Source organism: Helicoverpa zea, chromosome 16, assembly GCF_022581195.2.
Source record: "Helicoverpa zea isolate HzStark_Cry1AcR chromosome 16, ilHelZeax1.1, whole genome shotgun sequence".
Lineage (NCBI taxonomy): Eukaryota > Metazoa > Arthropoda > Insecta > Lepidoptera > Noctuidae > Helicoverpa > Helicoverpa zea.
In genome coordinates, this window is record NC_061467.1 from 11,726,227 (window position 1) to 11,742,285 (window position 16,059).

Genomic DNA, 16,059 nt, shown 5'->3' on the forward strand with positions numbered 1-16,059 from the left:
GCCGGTCACCGCTTGACTGGAGTGCACCGCTCATTACCCGCTCCCGCGCCGCTGTATTCTAGGGCCGGTCCATTTGATTATACGCGTAAGATCCTGCCGCTCCCGCGCCGCGCCGCCGCCGCTGCCGCCCCGCTGCCCGCAAAATTCGAGGCCGAGGCCTTAGTAACAATTAATGTTTGCTAAACATCCGTATGATAGAAAGTTCACTAGTGTTAAAGCGTCAATACTCTGATTACAATGTTTTTTTTTCATCTTGTTGAAACTACTAAATTGGTAGTCCTTTTCTAGAATTGCTATTACCATCTACATACATAGTTTATACTCACGCAGTCAGCAATATCCCGACTGACGAGAAGGACATGGCCCCAATGGCCCAGGCGGAGTCAGGCCTCAGGTAGGCCTCGGGGATGGGACGGCATTCGGTCTTCGTGGGGTTTGGTAAGGTCCCTCGAGGGCATACCGTGCATTGAGTCTCTTCTATCGATCTTATCTGTATTAAGGAAAAATATATAAGATGTTATTGATAGAATTTTAAAAAAAACGCTATTTCCCGCTGTTTTAAACCACGGTCCCTAATAAATTCTATCAGTCATTCAAAGTGTAGTTTCAAATACCTAGTGAAAGAATTTTGCAAATCGGTACAGTAGTTTTTGAACATACAACAACAAAATAATTCACTATATAATATTAGTATAATAGATAGATAAATATTTTGCGAGTGTTCAGTGTTGTTAACACAACATAGATACCAACTCTCATATTATGTAATCGTAGCTTAGGAAAAGTCCTCAAGAATCCTCAACCAATAAAAATAAATATATTCCCCTTCTATCTACACCAGAAATTAAGATTACCACAGCTCTATTCTAAGTCAGTAAGTGCTATTCCTAAATGCTAATGTAAAATAGTTAGTATTATTACATTAAGTGGTTCAACTCGGTATCAAGAAAGTGCCGGATGAAGGGGACGAGTATTTCCGTAATGGCGACGTTGTCGGCTAGTTTTTGTTTTATGTCTATATCCACACTAGATAAACTAAAATATGTAGGTTGAAAGCCTCGTGTGATTATTTGACCTTTTCAAAGTCTTATCTTGTGCGTCACTCATGGTTAAGGAAAACACTAAGTACCTATAAAGTTAGCAGAAAATTCTTACGGAATATAAAGAACAAAAAGATATAAGTCCTGTTATAAGGGCTTATATCTTTTTCCATACAAGTTTTTCTATTCTTATTATTCTTCCGCTTGAGCACTTCAAGGTGTATAAGAATGATATAGAAATAGACGCTCCTTACATTACTCCCTCATAATTTTCTACAAATCAGCAAACAGTCTGACCGGAGGTCAGACTTGTTAACGCCAATTATAACCTTGAACTCTAGAGAGTAGTTTAGCCTTGGCAACAATATATATGACACTGATTCAAAGCGGTCTTCTTCTTCTTAACGAGTGAGCTGCAGGTTTAAACACTTGACAAACCTAACAAAGTGGTAACAATATGGGAAACTTTTTATGTAGTTTAGGCTTGGCAACAATAGTTGCCATGGATTTCAAAGCGGTCTTCTTCTAATCGAGTAAGTTGCAAGTTTAATCACTGTCTAACAAAGAGGTAACACTATGGGAACCTTTTAAATATGGAGCAGTGGTGTATGTACCTCGTACTGCGTGCAGTTGAAGCAGTGCCAGCAGCAGCTCTCGCCCTCCACGTACTGCTTGGCCTGGCCCAGCTCGCACTCCGCGCTGCACACCGACTCCGGCGGGTGGCGCTCGCCCCACTTGAACTGGATATCTGCGCGAAAACATATTTTTACTTTATGCTAACAGTATAACGATATTTTTATTTGACTTGTCCTGTATAAATCTGGTTCCTCCAACCTAATAACCAAAATGTGTTGCTGGGCAGTTTGTTGTGCCACTTCTTCAGTAAAAACACGTAAGAAGTGGTGAAGAATGGGCGTTTTCGGGGCTGTCTTTTGTTTTTGACGTTCGAAAAGTGCTTTATTATCAGCCTGATTTGAATAAACGTTTTTGAATTTGAGCTGAGTAGTATTTGACCAGCAGGAAACAGGAAGTTGTCAGTCAACTGGAACTATCTCGTGAACTGTGTCAAAGCAACTCGGCCTTTAGCTAAGTAAACCAGTGCAAACGTCGATCGCAAACTAAAACCTACATCAGCAAAAATTCCAAATTCCCAATTACACGTCCTAGTTTTTAGAAGAAAATTATAACACTAAGAAAATTCTCCATTTATTTGAAGCCTCACCATCAATATTCAGCTCTAACTCTCCATCCAGGTATTGTCCCACGTTGACCCATCGGTAGGTCCCCCTTTTCGTCTGTTTGAAGTGTAAGATGTTGTAGCGAGCAGGACCATCACCGTTGCTGTCGAAATGGAACTCGTCTCCACTCAGACCTTGGGGAAGATGAACAGCATTTTAGAGAAGAATATAAGTGTTTGATGGACGGCTCCAATGATTGTATATTACATCATCATCCTAAGGTAGATTGGCCTAACGCGTTAAATCCGCCTTTGTACATAAATAAATAAGATTTGGATAAGATGTAGCTACGCAACTGTGATTAGACCTATTTTGGATTCAGTATGAAAGTTTTAAAAATATATTTTACCCAAGTACGACGTTAAAGGAGCAACATTTATTTAAAAACCAGCCTGGCAGGAAAGTTTCAGAAGACTTGAATAGGAAGCCACTATGCCATTAAGCCATGCATATAAAGTCGAGAGCATTTCTTTAAAGGAATCTTCGTGTAAGCTGTTTTAAATCTTTATAAAAGTTTTTAATTAAGCTACTCTTAAGAAAACTTGTATGTTGCAGTCTTCTCCTACGGTTAACCATTTTGCCCCAGTGCTCCATAACCTCAATATATTTATCTTTACTCAGATTATTTTGTAAATTGTAAAGCTGTTCAGTTAGTTGCATTCGATACTTCATCTTTAGTATATGGTCTTTATTGATTCCAAAGTCGAAGGTTAATTGTTTATTTTCTATCTAGGACAAGACTTACCAATAAAGTTGACTTTCCTAAGATACCGCAGCAGATCAGCGCCACTGGCTGGCCTCATAGCGTCACAGAGACCCGCCCTCCCTCCGCACACCGCAGCATGCATGTCCCTGGTCAAAAGAAAGAATCTCTTTAATAAATATACACGTAGTGACCTATAATATTTTGTGGTTTTTAGTGTAACCGTGGATCTTAAGGAGCTATATTTTTATATTAGGTAAGACAATGTTCTATCAAGACACTTTATAAGCCAGTTTCAAGTGGCCAAAGATATGATGATGATGATGTCCTCCTAGCCGATTATCGGCTACGGCGGCTGTTCTCATGTTAGGAGATTAGCCAACTGCGCAGGGCATATTATAGTGCACAAGCATTTGCGCAGACACAGGTGCACTCCCTATTCCTTCACTCTCATAGCCCGATGGGACGGCAATCCGACACGACCGGAAAGAGATCAGGCGCAGGACCGACATTTACGTGCTCTCCGATGCACGGGTGAATCAATCACCAACTTCCAGGCTTCGGGCTGCTTTGTGAAAGTCTTCTAAAACCCACAAAGTGATTTCGGCCCGACTCGGGAATCGAACCAACTAGACCAACGAGGCGGCCAAAGATATAACGTAGGAACATCATCATCTGGCTAGCCTTTTCCTAACCATGTTGGGGTCGGTTTCTAGTCCTACAGGTTGCAGCTTTGAAGTACCTAGTAGGTACGATAGGAACATACTCAATATATATTGAAAGTATAAGGCATCGTTCAGACCAAACGTATTGTCGGCCGCTGACTGTGAGCGCGCGTTACGCAGTTTATTGCTTTTCCATATATATTGAAATTGTCGTTCACACCGAACCGACTATACGCTGTTACGTCGTCTGTTGTGGCTGACTCTCAGTGGCCGATTGTTTTACTACGCGACTATGCACGGCGGACGCGGATTGGCTACGCGGACGCAGTTGCCGAATAGCGCCGCTCCGCTGCGTACGCACCGCCGTGCCTCGGTTCAGCACGTCGATAATTATAATTAGTGTCCCTTTTATATAAACTTAAACGTATTAAAGATAGTAACTCATCGAATGTTTTACTGTCATACGAAAATATTTCTTGAACTTATTTGGATAAAGTCTATATTCGAAATATAAAGTATGAAATTGATCAAGAAAACATCTCTTCAAATTTAAGGGATGTACCCACAATCTCTTCTTTTTATTATTTTCGTCTTCCTCTAGAGCTTCGCAAATGGCAACTATCTGAATGCGCATCATTTAATTGAAATATCAGTAAAACGTCTGATTTGAAAAAAATAAATTACGCTTGTTTTATCGTTTATAAAATACTACGAGTAACTTCAAATACTGAGCCCTTTTATGTGTAGAATAGTCAGCCGCTCAGCGTACGCATCTAGTGTGAACCTACAAGAGCCTATTCTTTTGTTCACACATGTAGCGCATCGTACGCTATAGCCTATTGTCGGCTTGGTGAGTACGCGTACTGCAGATTGAGTCGACGTTCACACTGGGGCAGACAGTGAGTATACTCACAGTCAGCGGCGGACAATACGTTTGGTGTGAACAATCCCTAAGTTTACCTGTAGTACCGAAATTGTATACTTTAATGTTAATTATAAAACCAACATCACCGCAAAGTGGTCAACCGCAAAACACATTTTTGGCAGCCATCCAAAAATACCTCACGACTTTTGAATTGAATATCCACATTCATTATTTTCACAGACAATCTGGTATTTCCAGCGGTTCTCAAAGCTTCTGTATGACGAAATGAGAACGTTTTGTGTAGGCTGAATGCATTGAGGTCGGCTGCATAATGCGCTCTTTAAAAACTGCATTTGAGCCCTGAGAGCGCGGTTTTGTTAAGACGGCTCATTTTTGACTGCAGCTGTGGGTAAGACAAAGATTTTTGCTTTTTTAATGCTCTCCAATTAACGTTTTGTGTCCTCTTTACCATGTTTCAGTAGGTAAAACTTTTGGGAACATCATTTCTAATTGTGTCATCTTGATATAGGTACCTACAGATATACATATACGACTAAACTGACTACTGCAGCCTAAACTATCGCCCGATAGTTAGACACATGGTTGGCTGATAGTTCATTTTGAACGTAAGAATATCCATTTTCCAATCAGACTAATTGTTCTGATATGCAAACTGCCATTCATTTCCATACTGGTTTATGAGTTCAAACAAACTTTCGACCGAATAACAGTCGGTAAAAGAGTGTGGTATACGGGGGTTCTTAATAAAACATTGCAAGAATAAATATAGTCAAGCCCAATTAAAGAAAGTTAATAGCATGTATTATGAAATCGTTACTGAAATTACACAGCTTGAACAAGGTTTGAACTATGGTATTAAAATATAAAACCCTACAATTTTCCTCAAATAATAGCAATTTCGAATCACAATTCATCATTGCCAACAAAAGTAGATTAATAATCCACTTTGTTCGTTATCTGAATTGAAATCTTTAGCTTTCCCGAGGCGTTGCTTGTTACGTTATTATAAAGCAATACTTATTCAATAACACAATTAAAATCGAATGATTTATATTGTTCAAAGAAAAATCTTTGGACATTTTGTTTCTAAGACCGTGAAAAATGTTAAACCTACTTCTTTCTTTGGTAAGTGGGTCGTCTTAGGATGTTACTTTGATTGCTTTTTCCAAAAATATTTTGGTACCAATAAATTTGAAACAAATATAAAAATTCTGCTAATTTCCGAAAATAAAATCATAAAACAAATTGTTGAACAATTTCACGAAATTAATTAACAAAATGGAACTAAAATCGAGAAACAGTACTATTTCGTTCTTATTACTATCTACTAACGAAGTAATCTAGGAAATTCAAGTCGGTAATAGGTACCTTTTTCCTTTATACATGTTTATTTTTTTTTCTCAGAATTCTCGTTGTTAGAAGAAACTTCTAGTGAACCTAGTTTTGCGAAGTAGCAAACCGTTAAATTAACAATTTTTGTTCTTGAACTTAAGTCAAGCTCGTAATTACAAAAATATAACTAGGTAAATACTTTTCGAACTTGCTACAGCCTTATTATTTACTACCCGAATTCCCGGTTTCACCCGCGTCCCGTGTTACTCGGGAAGTGTTTCCACTTGATTATATAAATATAGATATAGATTTGTACAACCGTCCCCAACGATTTGAAAATCTGTCACATACACATTTTCATCCCACCGTACTCATGTAACACGAAGCCAATCCTTCTGAGAAGGAACATTCTAAAACCACAACAGACGTCTTTACATCGCCATTTCTATTCAGGTTGGCCCATAATGGTTTCTATTGACGCGCCCGTTTCAGCTCTCCGCCCTTTCTTCAGGCCCAGGTATAGATGCCTATCACGGAGTAAGGAAGGATGAGCGGAGATGCCACAAAGAAAAATCTCCTAAGAAAGTAATACGGGTGTGCGGGAGACGAGGAACGTTACTGTTTTCTCCCTTATATGCCTTCTTTGATCCCGATTATTTCTTGTAATGCCAAAAATCGTTGGCAGATGTCTCTAAGCTCCCGAAGGCCTCGTTAGTTCACTCGTAACTGATCATTTTGGTTATGTACACCGTACGTATTTGACCTAGAAGAAGGCGCTTGACCTACCTGCATTATGGTATCTCCGCTCATCTTTCCTTACTTCATGTTGCCTATAGACTGTCCTTGTGTATCCTGGCTATTCAGCCACCTTCGTTCACTGACTGGTTGGCTGTTCTGCCGCTTTTTAAAAGGTAGCCTTTTGATTGGAGTGTCGTATTGTAAGTTTTTGGAATGTTTGGCTGAAGGAAACTCTGTCTTTTAATTTGAAAGATTGCAATGTAAAGGATGTTAAGAAGTCATTTAAGTTTGTTGTACACGATAGATAATAGAGTTTTTTCTTATTACAAAAGTTATAAACTAATAAGCTAAGCAACAGACAGCATAAATAAAATGTGTATGAAAACAATATTGAATACAACGTTGCTGACATAGCAAAGACCAAAGATAAGATTAGCCAGTATACAAGACAGTTAATTTGAAACATGCCAAAATAAAATAAGCAAGTTATATCACAAACAAAAGCCTTCTTCCATTAGTTTGTTCGTAACACCTACAGGCACTACCAAGTTGTCTGTCTTTGTAATTGAATCTGCAGTAATGTGTCCACTGTCCACTAAGAGCTGTTGTTTTGTCTCAACAAGTCGACTGTAATGGACCGTGACAATGTGTCTTTACCCTAAAACTGTTGGAGGCGTTAATGGACCGCTGTTTTGGGATGATTAAAACTTTTTTTCTTGCTGTTTTCCTGGTTTGTTTTTATTTTATGTTGTCGCTTTTACTTGAAAGGTGTGAAAGAAGTAGAAAACAGATAATGAAGTCACGGTGGATCTATGCGTGAGCGTAGTGATAGGTTTATAGAAATTGGATAATGCTATTTGGAATCGAAAAGTTTTGTTTCCTCGATACTAAAAGGGTTACTAAAAGGGTCTATGGTCTTTAGCTTTTCTTTTCCACAATATAGGCCTACTTGATCGTCTTGAGATTTAGTATGAATCCTCTCAAAATTTAAGTTGTGTGAACCATTCTCAAACACGCGGTCCTAGTACTGCAAGGGGACCGTGAAACATCAAATATCTAATTCGGTTTATTTCACCTTTGCCGTAGTGCAGTGACACATGAAACTTCGAATTTCGGTTTTCGGTTCATTTGACTCTCATATAGCTTTGCTCCGATTGAATTATAGTGGCTTTGTGGTTGCTATCAAAAGCACAAACCGGCAGTTCCCTTTGATACGCCGGCTTAACCACAGGTTTGCGGTTTTGGCTTCGAAAATGTGACGGTGTTTGTGTTCACTTCCTTATGCTTGTTAATCCCAATTTCAATGGATTTATTTAATAACACTTTGAATATTGGTCGATATGAAATTATTTAGGTATGAAATTGTGTTGACAAAATTTGCTTCTAATCGACTGCTAGAAATCAAACAAACTGATAGAAATGTATCAACATGTGCTACAAAGAGGCATCCGGAGACCAGATTCTGATTATAACGGCATATAGGCAGCTGTGAAACAGCAAAAAACTTGACTGCAAACCTTAAAACCATTTCAGCTAATCACAAAATCAAAATATTTTTTTTTATTTCAAATAAGCCTTTGCAGGCTCTTATGGTTCCAAAAAGTTGGTCTCATGGAGAAGAACCGGCAAGAAATCACATGACAACAACGAAGATTTTTATCATTCAAACATAAAAAGCGTTTCAACTCCTACAAAATCTCATCATAATATAATGAGTGAACAAACAAAAATGAGTAACATAAAAACACAGTTACATTCGATAGCAGTCCAGTTTTCGATTGGCTCACTCATTGGTAATCTAAGCCGGAATGGATGCGATGCCTCTTGTAGCTAGCGGCACAAATACGACCTCGTTAGTGAACGAAATGTTCTTATACGAAGGCTATTTGGACTTTACATCTGCCAATTTGTTAGCTCTTGCACGTTGCAAACTTTTTGCCGAATCATAGTTCGGTCCTGCTCATAAATCTCATGGATATGTTGGACATGGTATGAAAATCATATATGTAATGCATACTAACCATGATCAAACTCAAATTCAAAAATGTTTATTCAAATTATAGTTCGGCCATTCAGAGAATGCGTTCCTGACACGTCGCGATTGAACTGACGACGTAACTACATTCATTGATTATTGATATAATAATGTTGTTTTAATGCTCCTCAATTGTTAAAACGGTAAACAACCAGCAAAAATATTTTTATCGTAACTGCAACGCCATTGCAAAGTTACGTCGTCAGTTCAATCGCGACGTGTCAGGAACGCATTCTCTGAATGGCCGAACAGGCTGATAAATTATATAGAACGTCAAAAACAAAAGATAGCACCCAAAACGCCAACTCTTTACCACTTCCTATATGTTTTTGCTGGGAAGAAGTGGCGCAACAAACTCCCCAGCAACACATGTCTGTCCTTCAGGTTGGAGGAACCTCAATACTCAATACATATAAGAATCAATAGGTATACCTACGACCGGTGTTAGACAAGCAAAAAGTTTGATTGAATTCACGATGACTTTAAAAATAAACTGTCAACTAACAATTGGGCCAAGTAATGTCCGAAAGTTGAGTCAGTAGTGCGCGGTGGATATTAATATTTGTGTTTATGTAATACTTGTTGAAGTTACAAGATTTTGTGTGAAATTCTGTAATTGAATGCTACCTGATTAAATGGCTAATAAAACTAGTAGGTAATCCCAATGCTCACCAACCACTCTATTATAAAAAAGCCTCAAGTATAACCCAACGAAAACTACAGCCATAGTTTTGCCAGCGCCATCATTTTCTGTCACCAGCAATTCGTCAACATATTTCACGGCACGTTACAAACATACATCACGCGGAAGGGCCAAAAGAAAACAAACACGCCCAAAAAGTCAACGGAAATCGCTACAAAACATTAATCATTATATATTCGTTCTCCATACATCACCTCGAACAATGTGCCTTCGATCCTTGAGGAGTCCCGAGCCCAGTTTAAGCGTGAGTGCATGTTTTGTTCTGAATCAGACCCTTTTTTATCAGAACGTCCCTTTTCTTGTCAATGTGCCATTCACCGTACCCTTTGAGGCTTAGGGTAAAAGACGGATAAGTAGCCGTAATGGATTCACTAATATGAAAATTAGGCCGTCCTTGCTTAGGGTCCGTGAATGCTATAATGGGTGAAAGTGGTAGGTCGAAGATTTTGTTCATAATGTTGATATTGCTAGATTTGTAAAACGTTTAACCTTTTGTGGTTTTCTGTTCACTAAGTAAATAGATAACATGACTAGAAATCTAGTCTCCACTATGGCAATTTGGGCGTAACGAGTTCAAAATTATTTAAATATTTATATATCTGACCACTTCAGACAGATGAACAGCATTCTATTAGTAAATAATAGTAGTACCTATATACCTAATTCCTCAAGCATCTCAGGTAAGTATCTACTTTACGTATTCAGTCAATACCCTCCAACATCCTGCTTCAGGATTCAAAATACAGATCTAATCAAAATTCATTCAGCACCCTCAAAGCGTTACAAACAGACGATATTCCTTTGCATTTATATTAAGTACAGATTAGCGAGGATTCAAATCCTCATCAGTTGAAGATGGCTGTTTTCAGCGATGCTCACAAATACTCGAAGGCATTGTGAACTCAATGGGACTTATCTGGTTTATAGCTAAAGCCAAGTATGCCATAAAATTGGATGACACTGTTGACCTTCACGACTTAAGGGTTTAGTTTATTGGGATCGGTAAATAATGGGTTTTCTTTAATAGGGTATTTATATTTGTGATCGTCATTTTTTATGTGGGAAATATTCATTTTTAGGAAATAGACGGTCGCTTAGCTATAAATAAATGCTTTGATTATTTTTCTAGTTGATAAATGAGACAACATTATTTAGTCCTCAAAAATATATTTTTATCAGACTAATCACAGTTATAATCAGATTTTTAATCATCGATGTAATGTATTCATTAAAATTCGGGCGTAATTTGAAACCACGGCAAGATAGTCGTTCACTTACAAAAGTTTTGAAAAAAGTGCAGCGTCAGCCAGCTTCTTAATTAACTCTTAGCGAGACAGTTAATTGTACCGCTCGAATTCTTTCCACCCTCGGGAAAATGGCCAGGCTATTAAGAAATGAAAAAAGGATTAAAGTTTGTTCGTTCCCCGTGAACAGCCAGTATCATGCCAGACTTACTTTAACGAAAAATGTTTTTGATTAAAATAGTTTCAGAACCGCCCTAAATAGTGATGAGATTGCTATTTATAACTTTCTCCTCACTTATAACTTCGTCTTATTATACACCTCAGTAGAAATTAAGTTACAGCGATAAGAACTTAATACCGTTTCAGGTTTTTGTTAACATCTTTAGGATCTCCTTAATTAAAGTATCTCTTAAGCTGATTGTCAAAGTTATGGCCGCCTAAGCTGGTCAAATTAATTAACGAAACCTGACCGCAAAGAGAACAAATTAGAAAGACTTCCCAGAGGATTACATTTAAATCAATGTTAGTAGGATCGTATGAAATTAATTCCATGAGATCCGAGGCCCGGCACCCTTTGGGCCCTCTAATTGATACGGGCCAGCTAGTTCATTTACATGACCTCAGAAAATTTGATTAAGGACCATTAAAGTAATACCGCTTTCGTCGAATTGGGTTTACGAGAGTAAGCTCACTATGCCATATGAATTATTTATCCTTTTGAAAATGCTGGGTTCAACAGTTTACAGAGCGACTCTTTTGGGCTCCTAGTTAGTAATTATGTTTTGGAGCTTTGAGATGAATTTTTAACAGTTGTAATGTAGAGTAGATGAGTGTGTCCATTTAGGATTTTATTTATTTAACTTGTGACCACGTTGTATTAAGTACGGAGTCGGAGCTTTTTTAGAGCGCCAGTCAGTCCAGAATTAATATCGTATTTTTTCAGCCTCATTTTTTCTATAGCAAATTTAAAGCTTAAATAACAGCCATTTCGGATGTATATACCAAACCAACATTCCATTAAGTCAATATTAGTCACTAACCGTTTTGTTGCGGTTTCAGCCGTGAACTGTACAGTTTTTATAAGAAAACAAACTTCTTTAAACCGAACTTTGGAAACAACTATCCGTACCGGGATACAGTATTATAGCCTACGTTCTCTGAATAGTGTAGCTTTCTGACAGTGAAATAATTTTCAAATCAGTACAGTAGTTAGTTTTTGAGTTTAGCCTTTACAAACAAACATTTTTTTTCCTCTTTTTAATATGAGTATAGATAGAACCTTTGCTAAGCCATATCATCGTTTATAATACCGTGCAATGTGTAGAAGCTAACCGTTTTATCTGCAGCTGCACTCGTGTTACTCTCAACATCAACTTTGTCAATATCCAGTTGGCACGAAATGAAAAATGCCAAGCATTGCATATGCGTGCTATCATGCAATATTGAGCCTAGATGTCTCTCATCTACTATTGACAGTCTCGCAATCTGTTTAGTATTATTGCAATATGGGTTATGAGAATCTTTATATATGTACCTCTAGTAAATATTAAAAGCTAAAACAATTTATTTTTTAATCAAACCCGTAGGTAATTTCCGAAAAAAGCGCATTAAAACTCTTTAGCTTTATGATAATAGAGCTTTATGATAATAGATGTAATACAACTTATAACTTTAGCTTTATGATAATAGATGTAATACAATTAAGTTTTGAGTGGAGGAGTGTAAAATTAAAAAAAGAAGACAAACACTGATTGTAAATACTTACTGGTAAATTATTTCAACTATTGTTTTAGAGCTCACTACTTTAAAATGAATCTCCATAAAGCAATAAAATCTGAAAGTTTCAGCCAACTTTAACCTATCAAGTACAAACCTATAAAAGAATTTCAATAACTATACTCAATGAAAATAAAAATACTTTCTGTATGTCTTCTCTTTTACGAGTGTGTGAATAATCCAACTGCCAAGATTTCGAAATAACTCATAAACCAGTTTTACTGCTGAACTGTAAAATATTAGGTTTATGAAGAGTAATATCTGCAGACATTCCGTCACTGGTTAATAATGTAAGAACAATGTCATCCAGACTTTAAAGCATATTGTGTTACAGCCTTTTTATCGTCCCACTGCTGGGCACAGAATTCCGCTCACACGGAGAAGGATTGAACATTAATCACCATGCTTGCTCAATGCGGGTTGGTGATTGCAGACTTTATAGTCCAGGTTTCCTCAAGATGTTTTCCTTCACCTTTTTATCAGCCATTGGCGTCTAAGTTATACTTAGAAAGTACGAAAGAATGATAGTATGAAAAAAAAATCTGCCAGTGTGAAAGCCTACCACCGGTTTTCATTTAAACCTCGCAATACATAGGTTCACATTATTCTTTGATGTCGTTCGAATATACGTGCTCATACATAATGCATAAATGATATTTGTTGAAGAATTTTTGCAATGTATGGTTTATTGAGTCCTTTTGATACGCTGATTTTATTCTCATAGAAACTATAAGCTTAAGAGCTCCTTAAAAAAACTACAATCATATGTAGACCTTGGCTGCCATAACTACTTAAAGGGTATATCATCATCAACATTTCCATTTAGGACGTCTACAGCTGAACTTTATAGGGTAATAGCACTCCTCTTTATATGGTTAAAAAAGCTACACAAATGGGCTATAGGGTCACAAACTTGTAATTACCAAACTTATTCGAGACTTGCTCTTTACCATCTAATTCAGTTCCATCTTATCGAATAGAACCTTCAAATATAATTTGCGAGAAGACAAGACAAAAACAACTAAGCCCTAGCCTTATCCAGGTAGTAACTTACCGTATAGCATAAGCGAAAGCCATGACAGCATCAGAGACGAACTGCAGCTGCCTCTCGAACTCCGTGTTGTTGACGGTGAGCCTCTCCAGCCCGGAGCAGACCCTGGAGTACTGGCCGTTGTATGGAGTCCTCGGGCTGCCAGGGTAGCGGCACTGGAAGTGGTCTTCCCAGAACTCTGTGGGGATAATGACGTGGTTGAAGTTAGTCATGGAATAGGTGCTGGATATAATATGTGGTGTGTGGACCCCTGTCCCGCATCTAGTAACAGTAGTGGATATCCTTACTCATTTTTTTCGAATCGGGCCATCGGTTCTTTACCTCTAGATTAGAAAATTAAAACAAACAGCTCAAAATTCAATAGCAAAACTCTTCAGCTTTATAATATAATAGATTTCATGGTTACACTAATGATGTGAACCAATTTGAATGAAAGACAAAGATTTAGAAATCATAAAAAAAAAATATTAAACGAATTCTGGACGCAAGCGTATATTATATTCGTAGTGCTCCTATTTTGTTAACAAAATACCTACCAAGAATAAATTGAAAATTCTCTTTTAGCATACGTATGTGCAAAGGACAGTTCAGAATGGAGACGTGAAACTTTTTAAAACAAAGTCAGACCAGACTGGCGAGCGTCTTGCGGTTATCGAACCGACTGCAAAAGAAAAGGAAGGAATTTTGTAAAATTCTCTCAGTGTAACAAGGGCATTGAAGAGTTTAATGTAAATATAACAGATACATGAGCTCACTAAATGAAATTCACCAAAACAGTCCAACTAATTTGGTTGACTTTCCAAGAAAGCCAAATAAAAGGATATTTTCGATGCCATTAGAAAAAGGTCATCGCAGTATCCTGTCCCTATTTATTTTTGATAATATCCGTTTTAGGAAAAACGTCTTTATTTTTTCTGATCTGCTACTTAAGATATAAATAATTTGATCATCCTGGCTACCGTTAAAGAAGTTTATAACGATTTCCGAGGAAAGGGAAGATTTATCAGAAATCCTTTTAGAGGCTATAAGCAATGTTTAAGAGCTTAGAGTGTTCTTAAGTATAGAACCATTTTCAAGTTTAATAGTTAAGTCCAGTTCGAGTTAGAGGGTAATATTTTTAGAATAAGACTTTTATAATTATGTGGGCTAGTTAAGATCAAGCTGGTTAAATTTGTATTTTTGGCTAAAATTATAACATCCATTTAAAAGCAGACGTTTTAATATTTCAAAATAATTCTTTCAACCCTTAAATGTGACAACTAACATAACCTAAAAAGTTATAGTAAGCAATCAATTCAAATATACTAGACGCAGACTTACAGATATTAAATTCCAGGATCAGGTACATACAACCTCAAAGAGATAACAATGGGTATGTAAATGAGGTGCTGTCAGTAAAACTAGGGGGTTCGTACGCGCTATGCTAATTAGTCCCCACTCCGGGTTCTACGATACCATTCTTTGATATATTTTCTGATATTTACAGGAGAGTTTGTTTGGATAAGAGCTTTGAATTACGGAGTAAGGATTTATGTTGAGTGGAGATTAGAGATCTGTATTTGAATTAGTTCTTAGGAACGACAAAGAATTATTGTGTTCTTTAAAAATAACTAGGATGTGGTCAGGTATAATCTACTAATTGCAACCTTCGAGTAAGAACTCCGAAGAAGACCGGAAGACCGTCCTAATGTTCTTAAATTGTACGGCTCAAAAAAAAATACTAAGTGAGCCGAGCCCATTTAAAATGGCTCAACGTTTTCAAAACCTCACAACGCATAGGTTAAATCCTTGTATCCGGTAAAACCAAATCAATTTACATGGAACAGATTTATGGCTGTACAAAGCAGGCTCTGTGTTTAAGTAGCAGACACGAAGACAGTTAAGTATAATTTATGTACTCCATGCCATAGTGTAACCACGAGTGCAAGAAATGGCTCCTATAATCGTGTAAGACAAAGCCAACATGGAATAAGTGTGGAGATGTTTAAAATTGAGTTTTTTTTGGTACTGGCAATAGACTAAATAAAATTCAGTTATACAAAGCTAGGGCACATAAAAAAAAAAACTGGGAAATCTTTTTATGCTCAAGAGTAGTCAAGAGCACTACTTATCATTAGGCCCAGAAGGCAGTTCATCGTAAATTGAATAATAATTTCCTCGAATCAGCCATTCCTGGAAGCTCCGTAAATATCTCGTAACTATTTGCAAAACAACTTTTAATTACTTAATGGAAATGATTTGATAAATTCACACCAATTACGAGAAAATCAAAGTTCTCCCTCGCACTTGAAAGGAGCGCAACAAAGTTTCTTTTGAGCAAATTCCAGAAGCGATTTGGAAGGTTCTGGAAGCATTTTCAACTATTTATAATGTTATAAGCGAGATAAAAGAGAAAATCCTAATATCTGAATAAGTTCAGTGAAAAGTTCCTCACTCTTCCTTATTGGAGAAGTTTTTGAAATTCAAGAATTCTTGTCAGCAACGGATTTGAATGAAAAGACGAACAAATTGGCAAAAGTGCTAATTGGCATCGTTTTCAATAGCCAAGTAACGTTTAATTACGGACTAGGCTCTGTGTATTAAATTACTAATAACGGCACCCATTCAATTTTTGAAAAAGTCTCGAAGAATTTTCGTACGCTGGACAG

General features: G+C 37.3%; 1 protein-coding gene across 1 annotated transcript in view; it reads right to left on the minus strand.

Moving 5' to 3' along the window:
• The window catches only part of LOC124637536 (metabotropic glutamate receptor 2-like), a 156,056-nt gene that overhangs the window by 12,706 nt on the left and 127,291 nt on the right, over nucleotides 1-16,059 (minus strand). The window contains exons 8-12 of the mRNA XM_047174049.1: nucleotides 13,415-13,589; nucleotides 3,024-3,130; nucleotides 2,263-2,412; nucleotides 1,655-1,788; nucleotides 327-490 (exon numbers count right to left, since the gene is read on the minus strand). Of these exons, the coding sequence (XP_047030005.1) occupies nucleotides 327-490; nucleotides 1,655-1,788; nucleotides 2,263-2,412; nucleotides 3,024-3,130; nucleotides 13,415-13,589 (730 nt within the window). The remainder of the gene's footprint in view (nucleotides 1-326; nucleotides 491-1,654; nucleotides 1,789-2,262; nucleotides 2,413-3,023; nucleotides 3,131-13,414; nucleotides 13,590-16,059) is intronic.